Raw genomic sequence first — 27,839 nt, 5'->3', positions numbered from 1 at the left:
GAGCATCCTGGCCTGGCATGCTTCGATCCTGAATGGCCACCAGGAAACACAAGGACAGATACAATGTCATTCACGAGTGGTTGATTCATGAACTCCACATTTATGATTGCGTGTCTTCTAGATGTTAGAGACCGTGTTTAGCAATTGGCATCAATCTCAATAAGTCATTGTCCTCTCTGCCAGAGTGCTTAGAAGTTCAGAGGGGAATCAGACAAATTAGGAAATTACACATCAGTGTGGGGACATGAGGGGTAAGCAGAAGGTACATTAGGATTCCTCCATAAACCCTGGGAATTTATTATGCCACACCCCTGATTAAAATTCTCTCAAGTACCCCCTTCCCCTCCAGACTAAATCAAAACTTCTTAGACTGGCATGTCAGCTGCTCAGCCATGGCCCCCCGCCAGTTCTGCCAAGTGTCATCTCAGCCACTGCTCGGCAGCCTCTCTGGACTAGGAATGCTGAGCTAAGTAGATGCCCACCGATGGTTTCCACTCAGCCACCTGCCAAATGGCCCAGCATTTGCCATTTTCTCCATGAGATACATAGACACCCACCTTGAGACTTGGCTGTCCTCTTGCGTATCCTGCACAGTCCGTCGTGTATGTTCCCAAACCTATGTAGGCCAGCTGTACTTGCTATTGCAATGCTGTGATGCAAGCTGATGAAACATGGGTATACAAAGGAAGACTGATGTTGATCTATCAGAACAATCTTGAATGGTGTGAAAAGACTTGATAAAGGCAGGTTGCAAGAATTCTGCTAGCATAGGGTTGGAAAGGTGATGGCAAAAGATTGGAGTGGCAGGTGTCTTTAAAAGTTAGGCAACTGCACTTGGATTTTTTGGAAAGATCTTTTTCATTTTAAAAAAAAAGCAGAATTCTAAAGATCAGAGGATGTGTTATAGCGTGCATTCCCTATGAATTCTAGGCAGCATGAAACTATAATCAGTGACCCATCACTCAAAGGAACAGCCATGGCCTTGGAACAGAAGATTGATGAATGGCCATACAGACATACGTTTTTAATTAAAATAAAGTGTTACAGGTAGATGCCTATTATTTTTTTGTGAAAGTGCCCTGTGTTTGACTTTCAGGAGTAAGCACCAACCCCCAATCGCTTCCAGCTGAGACAGGTAAGGAGACATCACCCAGTGTATCTGTCACTCCCACATGTTCCACAGTCTGTCGTGGCTCCGTGACTTTGAACATGCTGTTTCCTCTCTTGGAAATGTCCTCTTTGCTCTCCACGCTCCTTGGTCTGGCACATTCCTACTCACTCTCTGCTACCACATTAAGTGGACTTTCTTTACGTTACCCTTCCTGGGCCTTCTTCCTTAAGGCATCCGTGTGTGTGTGTGTGTGTGTGTGTGTGTGTGTTTCTTGCCCAGCAGCAGAACCCCCTTCCTTTATTTGGGGAACCCCCCACTCTCTGAGGCAGAGCCTGTTCCTACCCATGGCTACGTCCCAGCACATGAACTGAGCATGGTTGCAACTGACCACAGGCATCAACTCTGCCTGTAAACCAGCAGCCAGGGACGTGAAGGCACTGCTGGGAGTCTGCTCTGGGGCTGCTGGTGGCCAGGGAGGTGGCTGCTCTCAGCTTCTGGAGCTGCCGGTCATAGAGATGCAGGGTGTCTCGTGGCCTCCATGTTTGGTTCTTTGACTCTCCCAGATATTTTGTGAGCTCTCTAAAGCCTTTTATCAATTCCTTCTCTGCTGAAATTAGCCAAATTGACTTTTATTGCTTAAAGCGACTAATCCTGATACTTTGCTTTAAAGTCATGATACGACATTGTAACGGTTCCTGTGTGTCTTTGCCCCCATGTGAGCGTGAGCTAGGACCATTCCCTCTCATCTTTGTAAGCTCAATGCCCAGCACAGTGCAAACGAATACACAGCAGATCCTCAACAAATTTCTGTCAATTCATTAATTTGTGAATTAATTACTTAATTGATGAAAAAGTTTCCTCTGAAAACCCAAACCCATATAATGACAGCAGGTGGCACCAGAATGGGTCCTTTCCAGTGGCTGAGGAGAACTGTGGCCCGTTGTGGGTGTCCCTCCGTCCGTATTTATCACAGAAGACACGCACAGTCATGGAGCGTTTCATAGCATTTAATTAAATATCAGAGACTTATATACTTAGCAGCTCTGCAAAAATGTTTGTAATGCATGTGGAAAGTACATGGTCAAATGAGGAAGGTTTACTGTAGTGAACAGTGGATGTTTTCAAGAATAACAGCCCCACCCCCCATCCCCCCAATAAAAAACACCCACTGAGCTGGCAGAAATGCTATCAGATCTGTATGGTTCCAATTGTCCATCCATGGATTGTTCCCATCTTCCTGGCTTCTTCGATCTCAAAGCCCCTCTAGCAATGCTATGAAAACACAAGCATATGCATCTGAAACAGCCTACACTCGGCTTTCTGAAGCAAATTCCCATGGAAACCAGGGTGACAGAGAGGCAAAAACTGGTAGAAAATCAACCAAATAAGCAGGGCTCCCTACTTTAGGTTGTTTCATTGACCAACTTCCGCTGTCTCTCCATCAGTTTTCTTTTCATTTCTCGCTCTACAGAACTAGCAGTTTTCATCTCTCATTCACACATAGTCTCCGATCAGAAATTTTTCTTGCTTAATAAAAATCCAAAGGGTGGTTGATCAGAGAAAATTTGTCTCCTTACATCATACGTTTTCTCAGGGTATATATATATATATTCAAGCATTAGCAGCAGTGAGGATTATGTGTATGATACATGGTTTATAAATGCTTCCAGGAACAGACAGGCAATCTCACACTAAATTCAAATTATTACCTATGCCAAACAGCCCTGAAGGATTTTGAACCTGGAGGGGCTCAACTTTTCTCCTCATTTCTTTAAGAGATTGTCTGTTTTTTTCAGGGATGCAAACTTATGGCTTCTAGTCCGGACTTAACATGGAAGACTGAGTAATTTACCTGTCTTCTGTGTCTCCATTTTTCCATAAGTTGGAGGTATTGACAGTAAAGACTTCAGAGGGCCTCTCTGAATAGGGTGCAAAAGAGCCAGGTTGGGTGGGAGGTTTCCTGGGATGGCCCATCTCCTCTTTGAGGTCACCGTGGCTCCCATTTCTGCAAAGGGTGAAGAACACATGCCCACCTGGTGGAAGATGTCTTCCGCTCACATGGGCAGGCTCTGTGTTTCCTCCTTGCTGGTGTACTGTGGTATTGTTTCTGTCTCCAGCAGGCACTGTGCACATGCCTCCAGGATAGCACTTCATATGATTATAACCATTTGTTTACAAAGCTGCCACTTTCATTAAATTTTTCACTGAATGAGAGCAGGGCTCCAACCTTATTTGGCTTAGATCTCTTGTTCCTAACCCTGTGGTTTGTACATAGCAGGCTTTTCATGAATACTTGTCAAGGAAAGGAAAGAGATATCGCTCATGGAGGTCCTGTGACGATCACAGGCATGAAGCAAATCTGAGCGATGACGGGATTATATTCATTACTACTGATTCAGAGAAAAGGACTTGGAAAGTAAGAACCAGCTGAAGAGTAGATGCTCTGATTACTGTTGGGTCTAAGCCAATAGATAATATCTGTTAGTCCACCCTTGAAACTCCCTTCACAGACATTCCAAAACAAAACAGCAAAAATCAAAAATTAAAAACAACCCCCCCCAGACAAATTCAAATCAGAACAAAGAAAAAACATACAAAAGGTAAATGACAACAAGCCCCAACCAAAACCTGTCCATCTTCACTTCCCCATGCTGCATGTGCTTATTGTAACTCCATCTCCTTGAGGTTGTGGTGGCATCGATGGCTGCAGAACTTGGACAGTTTGAAGATGAAATTGGGTCGAGGCTGCCTCTATACACACAGAAGGATTATTCCCCCTTCGCTGCTACCATGCTCTGGGGTGACCAGAGTGGACAGCAGGTTTTTCTTCCATATGTGCATCTGGGAGTGGTAGCAAGAGGATTGGGCTCTTGATAACCAACAATAGAAATCCAGGGCTTCTCATTTACCACCTCCCTCCAGGGTAATTAAAAAAAAAAACCAACCAAAACACAACACAACACAAAATGAAATGGGCTTTGTGGCATTCACTTTTTGCAGACTTGGTGGGCCATGCCTGGTACTCCACATATTCTGACACCATTTCTCCCCTATTCTCTTCCCTATAGCTTTTTGGTTCTGGTGACCCTGTGTCCCCATTTGCCTGGGACACCCCCAGTTTATGCTTATTGTCCTGGAGTAACCTATAATAATAAAAGCATAATATGCTAATTAGACTGAACATCCTTCCAGACGTCCTTCCAGATGACCTTCTGGATGAAGCCGGTGCTACGAGGGAAGCCCTGGTCCCAGGTGCCTGCCGGCGGCTGGAGGGAAGCTCAGGTTCTGGGTGCCAGAGGGGAGCCGGTGCCAGGCAGCCGGGGGAAGGAAGCCTACTCTTGAACAAATTTTGTGCATCAGGCCTCTAGTTATTTATAACTTCTTTCACTTTCAAAAGTGATCCAGTTTGGACTTGAATTATATAGTCATCCTGTTATTAGTGAGGGTGGGCACTCAGGGATGGGACAACTCCTAGTTAGGAGGAAGGCACATGGCTCCAGGGAGACTGCCCTTAGACTCTGGGCATCAAATTTTGGCTCTGCCCCTGGCTGAGTGGGAAGCATGGACAAGTCACTTTAAGCCTCAGTTTTGTCATCTATAACAGGGAAAACAATAAGAATAAGAATTGCTCCCATCTCCCAGGATAGTGGTGAGGATGCAGTACCGGACACTCAGCAAGTCCTATCATAGCAGCTCTTCTTCTTGTCCTCCTCACCTTCCTTCCTGGCTCCCTCCTGCCTTCCTCGCCCCTCCATCTCCATCCTTTCCTCCACCCTTTCTTTTGCTCTTTTCTGCTTTTTGTAGTTTCTGAAATAATTGAATCCTTTGGACATCTGAAGCAGAATGCTCCTGCCACACGCTGAAAGTGGGGAGGGAGGTGTGGGGGAGCGATGATTCCAAATCCTGTATGTTACAGAGAGGGTTGCATCAGTTTTGTCTTCTTCATGCTGTGAGGGAGAGTGGGAGCTCAATCATGTTTGTTGTTCACTTGGTTCCCGTCCCGGGTTTCTTACAGTTCACTGGTTTTGGTAGAAGCTGGACATGGTGACATATGCTTCTTCTTGGTTTGATCCCAAGGGGGTGAGGAGGAGCTGTCCCTGGGAAGCTGGGTTCAATGCCAGGATTTCTGATTGGAAAGGAAATGGAGGGTGCAGGGTGGCATTTGTAGTTCCAGGCCCAAGCAGCAGGCCCTGGTACACATGAGGCCCATTCTTGCCACCTTCCCTGCACTCTGGGGACCTGGAGGGGGGGAGTACAGGGGTACCACACACACTGACATTCCCAGCCAGGCTCTGGAGGGATGCATCTCCTCTGAAAGTTTTTGGGGTGATGACTGCATGCTTGCTTGGCCAGTTGGGGCCCTGCACACCCCCTCCAAGCCTCTGCTTCTCAGGCTCCTCAAGTTGTGCAGGAAATGTGTCTTGCAGAAAGCCTTCCACTTCATCTCTAGCTTGAATGCCATCCACCTTATGAATCTGGCAGTCCAGGAAACTTTCAGGATTGAAACTCACGGTCAAATTCTGCACCAAAATAAAAAGAGAGAAGGCATAAAGAGTGCACCAGAGAGACACACTGTCAAATGTGCTGTTCAGGAAAAGATCTAAAAACTTCTGACAGGGGTTTACCAGAGCATATCAGAGATGAACCCATATGTTCTAATTGTCTCTTTGCTTTTGGAGGTGCTATGACACTTGGGGTCTGAAATCACCACTAACTGTGCCCTCCAGTCCTGAAACGTATATTTCATTTTTGTTTCCTACCTCCAGAAGCTGCAACTAGACTCTTATGAGGAATCCTGGGTTAGGAATACCCAAAAAACAAAACTTGAGGTTCAACAATTCCTAATCCTGCAATATTATTCCTGGCTGTTGGGCTGCCTTGAACATAGTGACAGAAAAGCATCAGAAGCACTCACCTTTTTTGGTTTCTTACACAGTTGCTCCAGAGTCTTCTTATGATCAGGGAGACTGGGCCATACAATAGGCTTAATTCTGAAATAAGAGGACATTGATAGATGAGAAGAATGGCATAGGAAGCAGGCACAATAGATCTTTCCACTTATTCTGAGCCAGAAATCAGAAGAATGCATTTCTAGTCTTGGCTCTGCCATAGCTAGGTGGGACACATTGGGGAAGTGACTTATTTGGACATCAGTGTCCTACCATCTGTGGAGGAGTTGGACCAGAGATGGTTTTCAGTGACCTATTCTGTGGATGAGACAAAAATAATGATACACCTCTGGGAAACAGTGCTGGAGAAAAGGAACAATGAGGCGTGGCAATGAAGTGGTTTGGTGTAGTTATGAAGCTACAATGGGACCTTCTCATCTACTCCCAATATATATGTTGTCATCTTATTCCTTCTCTTTTTTTGCAGCAACCCATTCTCTCTCATTTTTGTAGAAGTGAGGAATATTTTCTAAGTTACCCAGGGAAATTGCTTTAAGATGGTGCTTTTCAAATTGGAGTATTTGCATTCTTGGGATATGTGGCCCTGTGCTGATAGCATCTTCCTAGAGCATGGACTGGTATGTGTTTAAAACATCATTTTTTTTAATGATGTAACAAACATGAACTTTTCATAAGGTAGAATGCCAAAGTCCCATGAATGTTGTGCTAAAGTAAGACTTCACATATATTCTACATTTTTCCATGGGTGTTTTCAGTTGTGCTGGAATTCTGGAGGCAGGGCTCCTACTTCTTTAGGAGGGAAAGTTGGGGGGTGGGGAGCATTCGCCTGATGTTTGGTTTATATATTTCAGCTCTTAGGAAACTGGGAATTCATGAGTGCCTGAGAATGAAGAGGGATGTTGGCACTATAATTTCTGAAATGCCTTAGTCCCCTTTGTAGTTCTAATCAGTAAGTAGAGTTAGAGTTCTGACTCTCTGGGATCCCACATAACCACCCATTTGATTAAAGGAATTCACCTTTTTTTCCATAACACACCGGCCAAGATGACCATCACAGCCACAGAGAAGAAACTCAGAATGCTGACTATTAGTAGAACAGGCTCCATCTTTCCTGGAATGCAAAGATAGTTCTAAGTTAGCCATCATTATCAGGATGAGCTGAGTTTATTGAGTAACTCGGGTTCTGTATTATTTCTTGAATGTTGTTCTTCAGGGAACAGGATGATGTCATAGCTTTATGGTGGAATCTTGACTTCAGTAAGTGGCACTGATTTAGGTGACCAGGTTCAGAACATCTGTCACTTGAAATGTGAAAGTGACCTAGCATTAAAGATATCAGCAGTTGTCTAGCTGGTGTGGCTCAGTTGGTTGAGCATCATCCCATGCACCTGGAAGTTGCCTGTTGATTCCTGGTCAGGGCACATGCCTAGGTTTTGGGCGATCCCCAGTGTGGGGTATGCAGAAGGCAACTGATTGATATTTTTTTCTCTCATCAATGTTTTTATCTCCCTCTCCCTCTCCCTTCCTCTCTTTGAAATCAATAAAAATATTTTTTAAAAGACACCAGCACTCCCTTCTAGACTCCCGTCATCAAGAGAAAGGAGCCAAACTGGGGGGTGATAAAATAGATACCCTCCTCGCAATCTCAGTCATCTCATCCCCCAAAGGGGAGATATATGTGCGATGCTTCAGGTCCCCAGGGATCTGCCTGAGCCAAGTCCTTTGGCTTTTCTGGCCACTCTCCTTTCCTGCACCAGCAGGATATTTTCATTATTCTGGAAAGAAGGGCATGGGAGAGCCCCATCAGCCTGCCAATCTGCCTTCCACAAAAGTGTTTCCTAGAGGGGCCTTAGAAACACCAGGCACTGAGATCCCAGTCTGAATTGGTAAACTGGAGGCAGTGGGTGGGAATTTTGTTCAGAAGTATTAGCAGTGATGGCGAACCTTTTGAGCTCGGCATGTCAGCATTTTGAAAAACCCTAACTTAACTCTGGTGCCGTGTCACATATAGAAAGTTTTTGATATTTGCAACCATAGTAAAACAAAGACTTGCATTTTTGATATTTATTTTATATATTTAAATGCCATTTAACAAAGAAAAATCAACCAAAAAATGAGTTCGCGTGTCACCTCTGGCACGCGTGTCATAGGTTCGCCATCACTGTCCTAGGAGCACCCAGGCCAGTAGAGTCCAGACAGCCTTCATCAGTTGATCAACTCCCACTCCTTCCTGGTTCATCACAAAAAGGGCAACAATGGCAGGCCCTCTCCAAAGAAAGGCATCCTCTCTCTTGCTCTCGTTCTCACTCACACACTTTGACCTGCAAAGCTCTCTGCGGGAAACAGAGTCTGCAGTCACTTCTCACCTGGGCCCTTGGCCTCTGGAGTTCTGAATCGGAAACTTGGACTCCATTCACTCCAGAAGCCTTTATAATAATCAGTAGGGATGGATCGGACTTTAATCTCATACATGGCATCAGGTTGTAGCTTTCTCTGCAGGAGTGTCAGCTTTGTACTGGACAAATTCACGTGCTGAAGAGCAAAAAGTGCCACAACATTTTTAGGATGAAGAAAGAGGTGCTGCCCAGATCTCCCAACTCATTCAAGTTGAGCATCTTTAGTCATGTGGACATTCGCTCAAAGTTCTCTCATATTTGTTACAAGAAAAAGCTGGCATGTGGAAGGGCCAGCAGTAGGGTTTGACAGAGGCTCTGAGCTCATAAATGATGCGACAGTTGGTGGAAGAGGGCAGTGGTGCCGTGGTCTTTATTCAGGTGAGCTGGGCTCCCCCAACTCTTCCATCTCTTCTTTTTCCTTCTCTCTCCTTTCACATCCCAAGAAAAGGTGAAAGGGAGTGGTAAGGTGAGTGAGCAAAAACTATTTCCCTCTAAAAAGCTATAATTCTACCTTCCTCTCTTCTTTTACTCCATTCCACTGCTCCCACAACTTCCATAAGTCAATTGTTATGACTTGGTGGTGTTTTTGCCCGATTTACCTGTGAAAGTTGTGCTAAATAGGATACCTTTTAAGGATCCCAAGTAAAGAGGATTGATTTTTATTTGGTCTTGACTTATATTGTTAGCCCAACAATTTAATTTAGAAACACTATAAAAATAAACAACAACAACAACAACAACAAAACACCCCCTCCCCCAAAGGGGGGCGGGCAAACAGAGTTAGAAGAGGACTGGGCCAGAGGAGATTTGAAACTTTTACTCTTAGAAGCTTTTTTCAGTAAAAGGTACATTTTGAGCACAAAATTACTAGGGGACCTCCCTAGGACCCAGGGCCTAGGGCCAAAGTAAATGTACCTCTGGAAGAAAAAATATATATAATATTAAGAAGTTCCTATTTTATAGTTTAATACATTTACATATTTTAATTTATATATGTAACTTATTTATTCAGTATATTCATATACACATATTTATAAATTTCATAACCTATAAATGTAGTTGACCCACATACCATCCAATCATGTTCATTTTTTTCCTGGTGGTAGGCTACCTCATGTATTAAATTTTTTACATATTTCTTTTGCAAGTGTGATGTATTAAATGTCACCACAAAGTCATTTGCTTCCTCACGATAGATGACTTTTACGTCAAAAGGAGCCTCAGGTTTAACTGAAAAGGAAAAAGAAATGAGGTCAGCCTAGAGGGCAGTCAAGAAAAATAATTATAATTTTAAAGTTCACCTACTCTGAAAATCACATTCCTGTTTAGAAAACCATTTCTTCTTCTCCAGGTTCAAAGCCCGACTACATTTCCCAGCCTCCCTTGCAATTGGGTGTGGCCTAGAGAGCAGTGTGAGTGGAAGTGCTGTGCAGTACTTCCTATCCTGGCCTAGAAACCGCACATGTGTGACCCTATGCCTGGTCCCCTTTCACTTATTGGGGTCATATATTGAAGACAGTGAAGCTACAGGACGAACAAGCCCTGAATATTGCTTGGAGGACCTCCACCCACAGGTTAAACATACCCATTTGGTTCTTAAAAGAGCAAGAAATAAACTTGATGGTGTTCGAGATATCACGTGTTTAGGGCTTATTTGTTACAACAGTTGCTAATTTTACACTAAAACACATTCTTCTCATTTTTGAACACTTGTTATGAACTAGCCCCAACGCGGAGTATGTAGACTTCAAGTCTCCATTGTTCCAATAAGATCAGGTGGTAAGTCTACTCCTCGTTTCAGCTTTCTATAGAATTCGAGGGTCTGCATCCTGGCCCTGGCTTGGACCTTCCAGTGTGACCTCAGGCTGCCTCCTCCTTCAGGCTCTTTTGCTTTTGCTCTAAACCCCTCTCTGGCTTCTTCCTTCTGCCTGTCTGCCTCACAGCGTGGCTGCTAGGGTCACATGCACCATATGTGAAATGCGGTTGGAGGGAGATAGGTATTATTTCAGGCAGAACAAATGCTGAGGAAGGTATTGAATTCCTAGAAGAGCATGTGTGTTGGGCTGCCTCCCCACACTGGCAGGAGGCTTCCCCCTCTTGGCCTCTTAGCTGCTCTTTCACCAAAGCCTGGGAGGTCAGTTATCTGAAGATGTGGCAGCCACTGTTCTGCATGGCTTATCTCAAGAGGATGGGGGAACACATAAGTTAAAGTCTAACCTAAACCTGTTGTTAATGAATGAGAGAGTGTGTTCATCAAACTTTCACTCAGCAGACGGAGCTGGATTCCGGGCAGTCCGAGCTGGGCTCTCAGACTGACTTGCTGACCCAGTAAAATGAACTCGTGCGGTGGGGTTTGACCCACATACTGCCATCGGTTTCTCATAGTGCTGACTGGCCAGGTTTCTCCTGTAATGCTCCAGCAGTACTATAAAGAGGAAGTGGCTCCTTCCTTACCCTCGATGTCTCATGAAAGGGGAAGTTGATCCTCTATTAACGTGGATGCACTAGATAAAGGGACGGTGCCCTAAAAGGAAGCAGGAGGAAAGGAGATGGGTGTACAGAAACAAGTCAACAGAGAAGGCTGTTAACCCCTTGACACTTGCCAAGCCGGTTCCTGCCCTTCATTGAAGGGAATAATTAAAATTCACATTCTCAACAAGCAATCTGCCATGGAGTTCCTTCCATCCCCATCTCCCGAGGAAGATAAAGGAAGAATTAAGGGAAGACCAGACCAATATTGATTATATACCTACTAAGTACCAAGTGTGTTAGTTGTGCCATCTTCCATCAGCAATCACTTATAGCTAATATAGTCTCAGAGAGGCCCCTGTGGGGGTGGCTTAAGGGGACTGAAATTCAATCCTGTCTGACCTGATCCTCGCGGTGCTTCTTTTAGCTTTTGTTTCTGACTCTGTTGCTTCCCACTGGCTTGTTCAGGGCCCCTCTCCATGTCTGCCTCTAGCCTAAGTGCTGTCTATGAGCACATTCGAAAAGGATGCTCATTCCTCAAGCAAACAGTTTAAAACGTGTATTAATTCTTGCACAACCTGAGCAATTATATAAATGTACCCTGCCAAGAAAAGTAGGAAGGCAGGACGCTGCCCCTCTAGACCTAAAGACAGGAAGTGGGTGAGGAGGTAGGTCACTGCAGGGGAGCCCTGGCTGTGAGGTTCACTCAGGAGCATCCAGCTTACATTTCATTAAGTGACGGAGCCAGAAAAGATGCTACTGTAGACTCACCTCCACCACTCCTCCTCCTCGTTCCCCAGGGGTGCTTTCCAAAGGCCTGAGGTTCTCCTGTAATACTCCAGAGGGGTCCATGCTACCAGCAGTGTGCACACACTGCCTCTCCCCACCCCCACCTGGCCCCTCAAATGAGGCATGTCAGGTTTGTAGACTGCTGGGTGGTATAGAATATGGACCCTAAGAGCCCTGGGCATGTGAGATCTGGGGATTCCGATGGGCAGGGTGCCCCCCACCCCGGGGCTATGGATGTGCCAGGAGCGTTCACACGCTCTCCTATAAGATGCACGCGGGCCATGTGTGCGGCGTGGGCTTCTGTAGGAAGGGGCTCTCCTCTGCTGCTGCAGGGCTCTGCCAGAGGACTGAGAGCGAATAGATAGTATTTGTAATGCAAATGGTAAACCTGCAATACAGTGCTCTCTGCAGGGCACAAACTGAACACCCATCCACAGCAGCCGGGTCTCCAGATGAGCAAAACCTAGCTGGCTTGTGTCACAGACTGTGACTGTCATCCCCACCTGGCTGGCACTCACACCTGTTTGGTCTCTTCTCCACCGATACTTGTTCACATCTGGAACTTTTGCCTTCACTCTTTATTTTATCACCTCAGTGAAGTAAAGCTGAGACTAAATTCCAAGTTTCTCTTTATGGTCTCTAAGGAGTAGTGCTCTCCCTACATTAACTTTATTTTTAGAGGGTAAGTCAGGGGTGGGGTTGAGAATATGGAGAGACAGAGCCATAGTATTTAAAACCAGCAAAAGAATTCATCTTGTCAATCACTTTGAACAGTTCTTCATACATACATATGAAATCTCCACAGGTAGAATATGTACAAGTAGTTAGGATTCCACTGTACTCATGTATCATAATTGGCTCAGACCTCACCCTATACCAGGGTATCTCTGAGTATAAAGAACTTTACTCACCTCAGGGTCATAAATCTGTAAGCAATGAAAAACATTTTTTTATCCCAGTCTCTCTGATTGTTTTGATTTACTTGCCTGGTAACCAAAAGTTAAATTGGTAATTGAAATTGACTTATAACCAGTTAATTGAATGGATTTATTGATTTTATTATTATGTATATCGATATTATATAGATTCAAAGAAAACATGCAGATGAGTTTAGTAATTCAAATTATAATTATAATTTTATTTGAACTATATTTTTTAGCCAAATGTGATATATGTATTCTAGGTCAAATTAGATTCAGCATCTATCTTCAATAATAGGGTCTCTTAGGAAGGTGTGATAGTAACTTCATGTGTCAATATGGTGTCGACTTGTTTGGTCAAACACTAGTCTGAAGTACAGTATTTTTTTTAAAGACACAGGTAACATTTAAAGCAGTAGACTTTGAGTAAAACAGATTATCCTCTATAGGATAGTCTTCATCCAATTAGATGAAGGCCTGAAAAGCAAAGACAGATTCCCAGAAGAAGCAAAAATTCTGTCTCAAGAATTCTACATAAAAAACCTGCTCGAGTTTCCAGACAGCCTGGCCTGTCCTGGGGAATTTGCACTCAAGACTATAATATCCATGCTAAACTCAATTTCTAGCTTTCTGGCTTGCCCTACAAATTTCAGATTTACCAGCTCCCATAATCGTGTGAGCCAATTTCTTAAAATATCCTATATAATAAAAGCCCAGTAACCATAATGGCATAACGACTGGAACAACCACTTGACCAGTTGCTATGAGGTGCATTGACCACCTCTTGGTCCCTCCCCCTGCCCACAGGCTCCAATTGCAGCATGGCGAACAGGGAACCATACGGGGGGGGGGGGGGGCGCACCGGGTGGGTGGCAGTGGGGCAGGACTGGGGACTGGCGAGCAGGCGGAAGATGGCCGTGATTGCAAGCTAGGCCTAGGGGCCCTACCCGTGCACGATTTCCTGCGCTGGGCCTCTAGTATATATATATATATATATCTATATCTATCTCCCTTAATGGTTCTGTTTCCTCTGGAGAACTTTAATCCAGAAGGTATATTTACTTTTTAGAATGATGTGATTATTTAGCTAAACACACTCAGAATGTGGTAAGTATAGGGGGAGAAGACTACAGAAAATTTAGGAGAAGGTGAGATGAGGAAGGAAAGGACATGAGTGAGTGGATGACTGGAGACCCAGCTCCAGTTTAACACATCATATGGATGAATTTCTCTTTAATGTATAGGTTCCAACCACTCTCACTCATGGAGTGTGAAAACCCAGAGAATTATTACGGCAAGAATTAATAGCATAAGCTTCAAAACTTTCATTTCTTTTAAAAATGATTTGACTGATAGACACAAAGAATAGACTGACAGCTGTCAGAGGGGAGGGAAGTAGGGGGGCTGGGTGAAAACTTGAAGGAACCAAGCAGTACCAATTGGTAGGTGCAGAATAGCCACAGAGATGCAGTTTGCAGTGTGGGAATACAGTCAAGGATGTTGAGATAATGGGGTATGGGACAGGTGGGGTGCTTGGAGCAGCGGAGGGACCACTGTGTAGGGTGCATGTTTTTTTCTGGCCACTTTGCTGAATATCTGAAACTGGTGCAGAATGGTATTGAATGCAAACTGTGGTTGAAAAATAAAATAAAAATTATTTGTATCAGAGAATTTGCTATTCTCTAATGCAAATAGCTTTCATGATCTGTGTACTTTTAAAATCCAGAAACTCCAGAGATGGTCAATATCTTCAGATACCCAGATTGGAAAAGTCATCCCCCCCCCCCCCGCACTCTTCTTACCTATATGGACTATGCTCATTTTCCTGCAAGTTAAGATCCTTTGTCCAAGCTTCACACATATTTTGCTGTCTCCAATCAGTAAGAATTTATTTGTCTTGATGAAATATATCTCTTGCAGTTTAATAAAATTCAGGCACCCTACAACCAAAAGGGCGTCACTGTAGGAAAAAAAAAGGGCATTTGTCTTAATTCAAGTAGTAGTTTCTGTATACAATGGAATAACAACACAAGTATGCTTCATTTGTGTGGCTTCAACTCTGACCCTAAGATGATCCAGATGTTGGGACTAGCAGAAAAATGACTTTAGAGCAGCTCTTGTAAATATGTTCCAGGGCTAAACATAAAACATTGTCAAGGTTATGGAACAGATGTTTAATCTTAATGGAGAAGTGGAAACTATAAAGGAGAACAAAATAAAAATACTATAACAAGTATCTACAATTTTTTTAAATGTACTGAATGTATGGGATGGATTTAACAGCAGATTGAAGATGGCAGAACAAAGGGTTAGTGAACATGAAGATAGTCAATAGACATTATTTATTCTGAGATAAAAAGTCTTGGTGACCTGTAGAACAACATCAAAGGGATAAATGTGATTAACGGTCCAGAACAAGAAGAGAGAAAGAAAAGAATTTGGCTGAACAAATATTTAAAAAAATAATGGCTCCAAATTTCTCAAATGTGGAAAAAAAAACCACATCATAAAAGCTAAGCACATCATAGTTGAATGGCTGAAAAACAAAGACAAATAGAAAATCTTGTAAACATCCAGGAAAAATTATCACTTTCCATCAGAAACTATGGAAACCAGAAAACACTGGAATAACATCTTAAATCTCTGAAGTAAAAGGCACCCAAATTGGAAAAAGAAAAAAAAAGACCCTTTATTTGCAGACCACATGTTTGTTTACATGGAAGACCATTTTCTCCAATACAATTACAGGAAATAATGAAGTGAATTCAGCAAAGTCATTGTACAAAAGGCAGTTATATTTCTATAGTTTAGTATCAAAAAATTAGAAAATCATTTTAAAAAAGAACAGCTCCATTTCTGCAATAGAAATATAAAATGCTTAGAAATAACAGTTAATAAAAGATGTTTAAGGCCTTTGCAACAACAATTACAAAATATTCCTGAGAGCTATTAAAGAAGATCTAAATAAGTGGAGAGCTACTTTCCTGGATTAGCAAAATTCAGTAAGAAAAAGATGGAAAAATCCTTCAAATTGGCATATATAATATTAAACAAAATCTCAGCAGGATTTTATAAATATTGATAAGACAATTATAAAATTTATGTGGAAATTCAAAGAATAGCCAAAACAACATGAAAAAAGTAGAACAAATAGGATTCTGAGCTCTTGAATTAAATACTGTAAAGCTATGGTAATCAGGACAGTGTAGCACTGACATAAGGATAGATAAGTTGATCAATAGAAAGTATAGAGAGTTTGGAAATAGACTCAGACCTATAAGGTTAATTGATTTTAAAACAGGCACCCAATCAATTAAATGGAAAATAGAAAATCTTTGCAGCAAATTGTCCTAGAACAACTGAACAGATGTATGGAAAATATAAACCTCAATCTTATACAATATAAATTAGATATGGATTATGGACCTAAACATAAAGGTTAAAACCATAAAGTATTTAGAAGAAAACAGAGGAAAGTATCTTCCTAACTCTGGCAGTAGACAAAGATTGTAATGACACAAAAAAAAATATAAAAGAGAAAAATGATGGATATTTTGGTCTTCATCAAAGTGAAAAACCTCTGGTTTATTAAAATACACCATTAAGAAAATGAAATGGCAAGCTACAGACTGAAAGAAAAATAACTGTAATACATGTGCCTGACATACAAATTGTATCCAGGACATATAAAGAATTTACACCCATCAATAATAAAAAGACAAATAACTCAATAAAAAAAGACAAAAGCTTTGCCAAAACAGACATACAAATGGCCAACAAATACATGAAAAGGTGGTCAACATTATTTGTTATTTGAGAAATGTAAATAAAAATTACTGGATACTGTTTTAGACCCAAATGTTAGAAATGATTGTAGCTCATACATTGTTGGTAGGAGGTGGAATGGAAATCTGTTGCGCAGTTTCTTCTAAAGTGAAATATACACCTTCTCCCATGATACGGCAATTCCACTCAGATTTTTATTGCAGAGAAACCCGTGGAGAAACAAAACTGTGTATTGACAAACTGATTTGTACAAAAATGTTAACAACTTAAAAAAAGAATAGTCTCAAACTTGAAAAAACTCACATGTCCGTCAAAAGGAGAAAGGATTAACATTTGTGATATATTCATAGGGTGGAATTGATACTGAACAATTGAAGAGATGAATTATGAGACATGTCAACATAGATAAATCTCAAGAACACTGTGCTGTGCAAAAGGAGTGAGACAGAAAAGAGTAAATGGTGTGTTATTCCGTTTATAAGAACGATCAGAAACTGGCAAAACCAAAGTGATAGAATTCAGAACTGAGACTGCCCACAGGAGTAAAGTGTGAGTGGAAGGGGACCTGAGGCGTCCTCTTAGGGCAAAAGAAGCGTTCCCTGTCTTGACTGAGGTGATGGCTACATGTCAGATTTGTTTCTCAGAATCACTGCAGATCTGTACATTTCACCATAGGTAAGTGTGACTCCCCAAATGAATTATCAACAAAGAAAGTAAATCAAATAAATTAATAAAGCACATAAAAATTAAAGAAGTAACGGAACATATGTATCCTCATTATAAAGTCATTGAACAATGCAGGATAAAGTAAAATTACTACTTTCTCTTCTTTTCTCAACCTCCATATAATTTCCCTCTTCTGTGATAACCATGATTACCACTTTGTTTTTCCTACATGCTCTTTCAACCCAGCCACACAGCCCCCCCAAAAAGGTATAGCTGGGTCAGATTGGAAGTGGGGATTGTGGCAAAAAAAGCACCTCTGTGTAAGTTTGCTTACATGAGAAGAATCCTTCCCATTAATCATCCTATCTAATAATAGACAAACATGGTAATTAACCATACCTTCGCTACGCCTCCCATTGGCTAATTGGCACGATATGCAAATTAACCCAACCAAGATGGCAGCCGGCAGCCACACAGCTGAAGTGAGCAGGAGGCTTGCTTGCTCCAGTGATGGAGGAAGCCAAGGTTCCCCACCTGCTGCAGCCCGGCTCTGAGCTCCAAAAGCAACAAAGTTTCAATTATAGAAGCTAAACAAACCCCAGATACCTGCTTTCAGCAGGCTGTGGTCTCAGAGCTGGAGCGAGTAGGAGCCGGCTCTCAGCTCCAGTGACGGCAACAAAGTTTCAATTATAGAAGGTAAATAAATCCCAGAATAAACAAAAAAGAAAAAAAGGAGAGGCTGGGAGCTTCAGTTGCCAACCAGCCTGAAAACGGCCCTCAGCCCCTCACCCAGACTGGCCAGGCACCCCAGTGGGGACCCCCACCCTGAAGGGGGTGTGACCAGCTGCAAACAGCCATCAGCCCCTCACCCAGGCTGGCCAGGCACCCAAGCGGGACCCCCACCCTGATCCGGGACACCCTTCAGGGCAAACCAGCCGGCTTCCACCTGTGCACCAGGCCTCTATCCTATATAGTAAAAGGGTAATATGAAAACTGACCCTAACAGCAGAAAGACTGGGAATGACTGGTCACTATGACACACACTGACCACCAGGGGGCAGACGCTCAATGCAGGAGCTGCCCTCTGGTGGTCAGTGTGCTCCCACATGGGGGAGCTCTGCTCAGCCACAAGCCAGGCTGATGGCTGCCAGTACAGCGGTGATGGTGGGAGCCTCTCCTGCCTCCTCAGCAGCGCTAAGGATGTCCGACTGCAGCTTAGATCTGCTCCCCGCTGGCAAGTGGACATCCCCCGAAGGCTGCTGGGCTGCCAGAGGGATGTCTGATTGCCAGCTTAGGCCCAATCCCCCGGGGAGCAGGCCTAAGCCAGCAGGTGGTCATCCCCCTAGGGGTCCCAGACTGCAAGAGGGCACAGGCTGGGCTAAGGAACCCCCCCCCCCCCGAGTGCACAAATTTTGTGCACTGGGCCTCTAGTATAAATATATTAAATCATAGGAAACAGGCTCTAAAGAGGTCCTTTACTACCTCTAATCCAGAATACGCGTTGGTTTTCTTTAGTAAATTGGATATGTGTACATGTTTCTCTGCATGTGCTCAAGCGAGCCCTTCACATGATCACCCATGGACTCTGTGTGGCTGGAGGTGAGGTGGGCATGGAGCTAAAATCCAAGGAGAACCCTTCAACTTTAGGTGCATAATCACTCACCTTTGGGCTGCTATGGTTTTTAAGTGACTGGTTAATCTCCATTTAAGTTTGTTAATTGACTCAATATATTTTCTCTTTGTGGGACATTCCTTAACATCGTCTCCACTGCCCTCCCCCCCACCTCCCTGCCAATGTAGCTTTTTTTGTTAGTTAACTATTATCTTTTAGGGGTATATAGTTGTTCTGGTTTTGAGTGTGTGTGTGTGTGTGTGTGTGTGTGTGTGTGTGTACTTATATTTTGGGAGTTTCTCAAGGGTGTGTTCTTTTTTGGGGCTAAATGCGTTTTCCCACTTGACATAGAGTACAAGTAAAAAGCCAGTGTTTAAGGTAAGCTTGATGGATACCAGGAAGTTTTGAAGATGGCAACATTGGCAAGATTTGATGAATAAGGATAGAAGGGGTGTATTGAGGCAGGGTCCTATTTCTAAAGTTCGGGTAAATATGTGATGTGGAGAAATTAGAAGAATAATGGCTTTTAGTTCAATCAATGAGTGTAGAATATATTGGGAAGTAAAGCATGTGTGGCATATTCTGCTATAGATCCTTAACATGTAGCAAGTTCCTGGTACTGTTGGAAGTTTAAGAAGAATCTAAAATGGTATTCTCAGTTCATTCCCACTTTGGGGGGAAAGAGATTAATGAACAATGGAGTATGAAGTTCATCATATGGCTGTCTTGTGAGCCTGGGCATCCTTTTAAGGGCTCTGAATTCTAGGAGCTGCTTTATGGAGCAGGGGTGGAGTGGGGGAAGCCTTGTCAGGAGACTAAGATAAAACTGTGGCCTGGAGCAGAGAGTCTTGCTTTGAGCCACTGACCCTGGCTTCAGGCGATTGGAGGAAACTTAGTGTGCCCCTATGCGTAGTTCAACTCAATTCTATCCAATTCATTTCAATGTACTTAACTAAATTAAAACAATTTACTTGGTTGCTAACTATGTATTTATTGCCAGGGTTAGGAATGTTCTGGGACTCCATGGTCTAACACAATAGCCACTATCCACATACTTATTGAACACTTGAAATATGGCTAGTCCGAATTGAGATGTGCTCTTAATATGAAATACAGAGCAGACTTGGAAGGTTTAGTATGCAAAAAAGAATGTAGAATATGCATATTGATTACAGGTTGATAATATTTTGGATATATTAGGTTAAATAAAATATATTATTAAAATTAATTTCACCTATTATTTTCCTTTTAAAAATGTGGCTGTTAGAAAATTAAAATTTCACACCTGGCTCACACATTTGTGAATTGTATTGCATTTCTGTTGGATAAAACCATTCTTGGGTATTTAAGGAAAGGTATCGAGTAGTACTATAGGCTAACAGATTTGACCCTGTGGGACCTTCCATGGGGACATCAACTCTAAATCACTCACACAGATCCCCTTGTTCTGAAAATAGGGAGAGACTGCCGGAGACCACAGCCCTGTTTCTTTCTTCCTTCCTTCCTTTCTTTCTTTCTTTCTTTCTTTCTTTCTTTCTTTCTTTCTTTCTTTCTTTCTTTCTTTCTTTCTCTCTCTCTCTCTCTCTCTCTCTCTCTCTCTCTTTCTTTCTTTCTTTCTTTCTTTCTTCCCTTTTTATTGATTACAGAGAGCAAGGGAGAGGGAGAGATAGAAACATCAATGATGGGAGAGAATCATTGATTGGCTGCCTCCTGCATGCCCCCCTACTGGGGATCGAGCCTGCAACCCAGGCATATGCCCTTGACTAGGATCGAACCCAGGACCCTTCAGTCTGCAGGCCGACGCTCTATCAACTGAGCCAAACTGTCTAGGGCAGCCCCTGTTCTTCACCTCACCTTCATCTTCCTAAAATTTCTGCAGTCTTTTATAGTTTAGTGTGATGTGATATTTACATGGAAACATTAAAATAAAAAATTATTTCATTCCTTATTTGGCCCTGAAAAACAGAATCTATCTTGAAAATATGGGACAACTTTGAAAGTCAGTGTAGTTTACTATAGAGAGGACTACATTACCAACACTTGACAAATATTGCTAGTGAAGTCTAGAGTGTGAGGTAGAATCAATCGGCAGGGTGTAGCCTGCGACATGGGTGGTAATTGAGGAAAACAAAACATGGCACATTTGAAGTGGTATCTGTAGGCGTACATGGCAGTGACTGTGGTGCCCCCAAGAATGTGGAAATAAAGAACGTACAATTGCCTTCTGAGAACTGACTATAAAAATTATGCAAACACCTACAAGGCAGGGGCCCAAATTCAAGTACCGATGCAGGTGATATAAATGAGAAATGAGGGCCTAACTTTACGACTGATATTTAAGTCCCCATCTATAGAGGCAGCCAGAATGCTGTCCATCTATTTTTTTGATGTATGTGCCCAGTATTATGAAACCTGATTTTTACAGAGCTACCTAGATATTTAAATGCTGGCGACTTGTTTAAAAAATTTAATCACATTGAGATCTGAACCAACTCTAGTCTTAAAATCAACAAGCAAATTTCCTCGGTTTGCTTCTATATTTACTGAATAACCTTTTGATCACATTTTAAATGAAAATCATACTACCGAGAGCATTATGTACCATCTCCAGGCACTGACCTATGTTAGTTGCTCATGTTTCTATCCCAATGCGAGGCAATTGTTATGATCAGAGAGCTTGATTAATCTTCTGGGGTCACAGAGCTAGTTTTGAATTCCAACCTAGATGCCTATTCCCAGCTCCTCTGCTTTGTCACTCCAGGTACCTGACAGCTAGCTAGAGTTCTGGCAAATGAAATATCTTCAGGTCCCCCAGTGAGAGTAGATTTATACTCATATGAAACCTATGGGCCCTCTCTGTCCCTCCTTCCCCAAATGCCACCCTGAGCCCAGTAGGAATCTCCAGGTCTCTATGAGAGTTGTATCTACGACTGTGAAGTAGTCACTTGGTATGCTGGTGTTCCAGCTCTGTGATTTCGCCTAATTTGAGTTCATCCCTGAGAGACGGATTTTCACATTGAACACGAAGCAACTAGGTTTCTAAACCTGAGAGATGACGGCCAGATCAGGCAGGTGGTAAATTCATCTAACAAATGCCCCAGGTAAGCCCGCTGGGAAACAGCACCTGGTTTCTAGCAATAATCCCACCTGTGCAATGATGTTAGCAGAAAGCACAATTTTCAGTGATTTCCAGTTTCTATAAATTTATATTAAAGGGGGGGGAGCTCCATAAAGTTAGTTTCAGGGTGGAAAAGAAACCCAATCTAAGCAGCAAATACAGCTCTCCATTTAAGTAAATTTAATTTAAGATACGTGGTCCACTCTGAACCTAGGAGTTCCACCCGTCCACTCTCACGGTGTAGATACCTTTGTGAAAATAGCACCATGACCTACTAAGGAGTTCATACTTATTGTTTCACACTGAAAACATGTGTTAAGGTGATTCATTTCCAATGGAAACATCTGAATCCAATTAAAAAACCCAAATGGGGACTATGGATAGATTAAAATACAGCAGGAAATATCAAGACCTGCTAAAGGACATGGGAAAGTTTGCTCACGTGGGCGTGGAAGTGGTCAGATGGCCTGGGAGTGAAAGTGGGCAGAAAGGCCAGCCTCAGACTCCCTAAGAGAAACCACAGTGATCACTGAAGTCCACCGACGGCGGTGTGGGAACCCAGAGTCAAACCTCTATGTTTGAAGGAGGTTTTGCCCATAAAAAGGAGCGCATCGTTTGCATGAGTTGTTTGGTGTTTTCGTGTGGTCTAGTCGCAGCACAGACTCTGGATAGTGTCAGTTCCTATTCTCTCGACATATTTTATTCCTGGAAAGAATGCTACAGAAGTGAACTGACAGAGGCAGATGGGGAGCATGCTATGAAATTCAAGTTCAAGACCATATCAGTCCAGTGACTGCAGCAGGGATCTCTGCATGAACAGATGCAGGAAGCTCCTGTAAATTAAATTAATGTATGACATGGAATTCAGGGCTTGTCTGGACCCCATATCAGGGGGCGAGGATTGGCTGAGTGTCTACAGAATTGCAGAAGGCCTCTTACTGCTGGTGGATCCTGACCCACTTTCCTTACAAGGAAACCAACTAAAATTAGGTCATCTGATAGGACTTTGGAGATAGCCACACGTCAGAATTTCAGGTTAGAGTCTTTTTTTCTGGTCACCAGAGATCGTAACTCTGAACAGCAAGAGCTGATTTGTGGAGGAAGGAGAAGATGCAGCTCTCTGAGCTCTTACCAGACTTTCAAATCAGAGACTTTCTCTGCTTCTTGGCCTTTCCTCTGAGGCTGCAAGAAGCCAAGAGCCAATTTATTCCTGTGGGTTCTTGGAAAATTGATATTAAAAATAGGACCTAAAGTCAAACTGTGTTAGGAAGGTGAAAGTTTGATCTATATTCATAGATTTTTTTTAACTTAATGCCTATTTTCATTACTTATTACATACTGGCTATGCTTTCTAATTAAATTACTAAAGGATTAAATTATTTAGTCATCACAGCCTCCCTGCGAGGTAGTATATCTCATTTAACATAGGAAGAACCTGCAGAGATAAGTTACATAGCGAGCTGTAGGTCCAAAGCTGGTAAGTGGTGGTGGTGGCATTCGAAACCAGGCACCAGAGTGCGGCTTGAGGACACGAGACTGTCTCCTGTCAGGCCAAGAGACTTTTCTTAGGTGAAGCAGGATTTAAATTCTGCTATGAAGTCAGGAGGGAGGTGGGATCTCCAAGATCCATACCGTCATTTGGCTGTAGCAGCCGGACCTGAAAGATGAACCTGGTAGTTTCTTTGCAAGAGTCTCCTGGCGAAGGCCAAGGAGTCCAGGACGCCCTTGAATTCATTGGCTTGCACTATTGGATAATCAGCCCCCACACTCCTTCCTCTGCCACTGTTGCCGCACAGCACGGGAAAAGAAAGATTTCTAAGCACCCATCGGAGCCCCCACTTCTCACCATATTTCAAATTCCAGGTGGGTGCTGTTGACGTCCGGGTCATCAAAAGCACAGCTGAGCAGGTGCTGGGAGCCGTCCACCTCCAGCTGGCTGTAGCAGGAGAACGCGTAGTCGGGCTCCGCGTCTTCTAAGTCTCCTGGGGAGAACAAAGCAGCTGTCAGTGAGGCCGATGCGTGCACGCGTTTGAGAGGTGCAGTGACGTGAGTGACACGGCAGCCTTCGGGGGCGGACATGAAGAAGTGGGTATAGTTTTTCTAAAGAAGAAAAGCCCAAAGGCAAAGACGAGAAAAAGCTTTCAAAACCAAACTAAATAAAAATCAACCCAAACCAAAAGAAAACCCAAATGAACATAGATTTTTCTAGTAGAAACAAAAGAACAATTGCAATCAAGAAATGACCTCCGAATATTTCTAGATATTCCTGCCATTGGGTTAATGCCCTAGAGATCTAGAAGGAAGCACTAAGCACAGTCTTTTTTTTATTTAAACGGTGATTTCTTCTGTTGTTTGTACATTTCAAGTAAGAGATACTTCTCTCCATATTCATATGCTACCTAACCTAGCCTTTGGCTTTATTACCAATCTCCATGTACTCCCTCTCAAGAGTGTCTTTGAATGAAGGAAGGTGACAGAAGTCTTACAGTCAAGGGGTAGCTTTCTGTTGTCTAAATAGGCGTCCCAACCAAAAGCACTGTTGGTTAGCTCTGTTGTGTGGAGATTAATTTAAGGTAATTTGTCTTAAGCTACCAACTGAGGCAAATGTGATTAGAAAAAAAAATTTAGGGTGGGCCAGAGGGGGTCGATGGGCGAAAAAAATGGAACATATGTAATACTTTTAACAATAAAGATTAAAAAAAAAAGAAATTAGGTCTGACAGGACTTAGATCTCGTGGACTTTCCCATAAATCTTATAGGTACTGCTTCTGTGCTTATCGATCTCCAATAGCTAACTTATCTCATAGATACGAGCACGTTCTGAAGATATGTGGGGAACCAGAACTTTTTTACAGTCACTTTGGGAAAGTTCTGTCACAGTTGAAGGCCCTATGTTGAAATAGACATTTTGTATGTATACTTCACAATACTTAATAGAGGAAAGTCTGTCAGCAAATGGACTCAGACAGGAATGAGTGAAAACCCCGAGTCACCGCAGCCCTTCTGAGCGCGCGAGTGTGAGTGTGTGATTGTTGCAGGCCCATCAATCCTTAGACTAGATGTTTATAGGGCTTTAAATCAGATACGTCTAGGGCTTTAAATCAGATATAAAATATACTAAAGTTAACCCCAGCTGAGTGTCCACTGTGCCATGAGAGGTCCAAGCAGCACCCCCTTTATTTAACCCCCCGGCTGGTCTGCAGGGAAGTTAGTGAAGCCGGTGGTGAGTGGGCCAACCAGCCAAGAGACAGGTGGGTTCCGTCAAAGCACCGCATCTGGAGAAGCCACGTACACCAGCTGTGGGCACTGCTCTTTCGGGACATTCCTGGAATCCACCCAGCTCACAATTCTGCCCCGGCCAAGCCCCCTATGCCATGTCAGCAGGGCTCAGCCCTGCTCCTGAGCACAGTCATAAACAATGCGGGCAGCCTCCCACCCCTCAGGGCCCATGAACCATGCTCATCCTAATCCCCAGACCTAGGTCTCGGTTCCTGAGAGCGGGTGCCTCCCCCAATGGAAAGGTTCCGGGTAGTTTTAGCCTGACCTTCTTCCATGGCCGCCCTCAGACCTCCCACCCACCCCGTACAACAGAACCTATATTGCTATTTGGATTCAGACAGCCATGGGTCAGCATTGTCTCCAAAATACTTCAACATGCAAAGCCACCCAGAGAGAGAGAACAGTATAGAGGTGCTGGACAAGGGCAGAACACAGCACCCCTACCCTGCCCTCAGCCACATCGTCTGGTAAAGGGAGTTTGCCATGTATTCTCATGCAGTGTACAGAGCACTGGCCATACACTGAAGTGGGAAGGTTTCGAGGTGTAGCTCATTGACTCGTTAGCAGGTATTACTAGGCAAGAAAAATTTCCCTCCACCACTTGCAGAATTGCATGTCATTTTACAAAGAGGATGCTCTGCGTGAACGCAGCTGGAAAATGTCTTAGGTAAGAGTAACATGCACCGTGGGTCAGGTCCCCATCACTACAGCTGGACAGATGCGGGTGCACGTCCTGGCGATTCTGCTTTGGAGCTGTCGTCCTCTGTCAGCTGCCCCAACCTCTCTGAGCCTCAGTTTTCTGTTATGTAAGTTCATGTTATCGTGAGGAGCAAATGCAAAGACTGGGCTTAGAACACAGTAAGCACGCAATAGGGGTTCACTATGACTGTTAACACATTTTGAGAAATAAGTAACGAAAAGGTAAAATAACAGTTCTAATTCCGAGAATATGAATGTGAAACCTTTGGAGCTTCTTTGAAAAAGAAGAGTTCAATGTCAAAGGTGTTATTACTATGGCTTTGAAATTGCATAGGGCTTTTGAACAGTAGTGAATCAACCTATTTTTAAATGCTCAGTATCTCAGCATAGTTTTTCATAAAAGAATATGTTGGAATGTGTATTATAGACAAGGTAGTGTGATTTAGATGTCTTCCCACTGAAAGGAATTGGTTGATTAAAGGTGTAAGTGGTTTGGATTTTTAAAAACTAGTCATTATTTCTCTTGCTCATCCTTGTGGTTATCAGAGAACTAACTTATCTGTCAGCAAACAGCCGCTGATTAATTTACACACCAAACTGGGAAGTATTTTGAGATGATCATGTGGATGGAAAGTCACAAATCTCCTAAAAATGTCCGAAACTTAAAAAGCTGAAGTGAGAAACCCAGCTTTCAATTAGAATTCTTATTTCTTGTAAAAATGGTATGGTCCCAGGGAGAAGCAGAGGGAGTGTGTTTCACTCCACAGAGTGAGGTTCCTGTGTTCCGTGCCAAGTCTCTCCGCGCAGAGCTCCAGGCGGCGTTTACGGTGGAATAATGAGTGTCCCCCACACAGTGAGTCACGCATGGTCACACTGAGAAATGTCAACAATTCCTGTAATGAAAATATTCTAGGGACTTCCATCCTTAGAAGTTACTGACTTAAACCATCGAAGCTGAGTCATTAGGCTGACATGTGTGATATCTTTGATAAGAAAATACTTTTTAACTTTTAAAGTAAAAAAGTTTAATTTTCAGGAACAAATGGGTGGCCCCACTTCCCAGGTCGCCCTGCTGCTGCTGCGTTACCCTTGTCTGCAGGTTTGTTGCAATTACAATCTATTTAACCAAGCAGGCATCAGCGTCTTATAGGTACCAAGGATCCCAAAGAGAACTACTAGATGACAGTAAATTTGTTAATAGGGAGACAATTAAATGTATTTCAATGAGACAACTCACATCTTTAGCTATTGTTAGTTACTAAGAATCTCACATAAATCTATCAAAATACCTTTTTTTGAAGAAATTTTCAAATATTGTAAATTTAAATATTATAATTGAACATCCGCTGTGTCCTACACTCTTTTAGGTGCTGGGGATGCAGCAATGGTAAGTGCAGACCAAGCTGTTGTTTCTAGACGTTACTTTATCACGAAAGTTATGCTTTTGAAACCTCCTAAAAAGCTAAGCAAAACAAAATCTAGCTGATTTCTTAACAAGATATAACCTACAGGCTCCACTGTTGCATTCCATATGGGTGTTCTTTTCATTAGAGCAGAGGTATTGGCCAACATTAAGATCCACATTTGGAGGTCAAATGCATTTCTCTGGACAATTCTAAGACTTTACACACCACCTCAGGATTGCCCCCAGCCCTCAGGATTGCCCCCAGCCCTCTGTCCTGGCGGTTAGAACATACACAATGACCGAGTACATGCAAAGTCCTCCATTCCAGCCCAGTGCCCGGCTCAGGTCTGCTAGGGAGCCACCTGAAGCCATTCGCGAGATCATCTGAAATCCTAAAGAAAAGTTAGAAATGACTCACCATTCTGTGCATAGCCACTTTCTCCAGAAACGACTTGAAGTAAACAGAAAACAAGACCAAAAGCTGTACCTAGAATTGTCATTCTGAGAGAGAAAGAGAGGAGAGCAGGCGTGTGAGCCTACACGTAGGAATGAATGAGAGAGAGAAAGCGCGCGAGAGTGAGTGAAACAGCCTTAAGTCTACAGTGTTAAGGCTTTATACTCACTTAACCACAGACAGGGGGAAGTATAAACACGGCAAAAAAGAAGGCATGTGTCAGAA

The 27,839-nt window shown here is 43.0% G+C and overlaps 1 protein-coding gene across 1 annotated transcript; it reads right to left on the bottom strand.

Moving 5' to 3' along the window:
* Positions 1 to 4,476: 4,476 nt before the first annotated feature.
* Positions 4,477 to 27,713, bottom strand: IL7R (interleukin 7 receptor). Its single transcript, XM_006090108.3, has 8 exons — positions 27,579 to 27,713; positions 23,624 to 23,759; positions 14,398 to 14,555; positions 9,490 to 9,647; positions 8,388 to 8,553; positions 7,039 to 7,132; positions 6,027 to 6,102; positions 4,477 to 5,631 (listed from the first exon to the last, which is right to left on the bottom strand). Exons 1-8 carry the CDS (start codon positions 27,658 to 27,660, stop codon positions 5,128 to 5,130), a joined length of 1,374 nt encoding a protein of 457 aa, XP_006090170.1. The 5' UTR covers positions 27,661 to 27,713; the 3' UTR covers positions 4,477 to 5,127.
* Between the last annotated feature and the right edge of the window lie 126 nt (positions 27,714 to 27,839).

Source organism: Myotis lucifugus, unplaced genomic scaffold (assembly GCF_000147115.1).
Source record: "Myotis lucifugus unplaced genomic scaffold, Myoluc2.0 scaffold_68, whole genome shotgun sequence".
Lineage (NCBI taxonomy): Eukaryota > Metazoa > Chordata > Mammalia > Chiroptera > Vespertilionidae > Myotis > Myotis lucifugus.
This window is presented reverse-complemented; position numbering and strand designations above follow the sequence as displayed.

What these genes read in the sequence shown, in the direction of transcription:
- IL7R (XM_006090108.3), bottom strand. Translation starts at nt 27,660, where the DNA reads ATGACAATTCTAGGTACAGCTTTTGGTCTTGTTTTCTGTTTACTTCAA. An exon ending in CACCTGGAATTTGAAATATG is followed by an intron (nt 14,556 to 23,623) that starts GTGAGAAGTGGG and finishes TTTTTCCTACAG; the next exon opens with TGACGCCCTTTTGGTTGTAG. An exon ending in TCCAGAGGCCAAGGGCCCAG is followed by an intron (nt 7,133 to 8,387) that starts GTGAGAAGTGAC and finishes TTTGCATTCCAG; the next exon opens with GAAAGATGGAGCCTGTTCTA.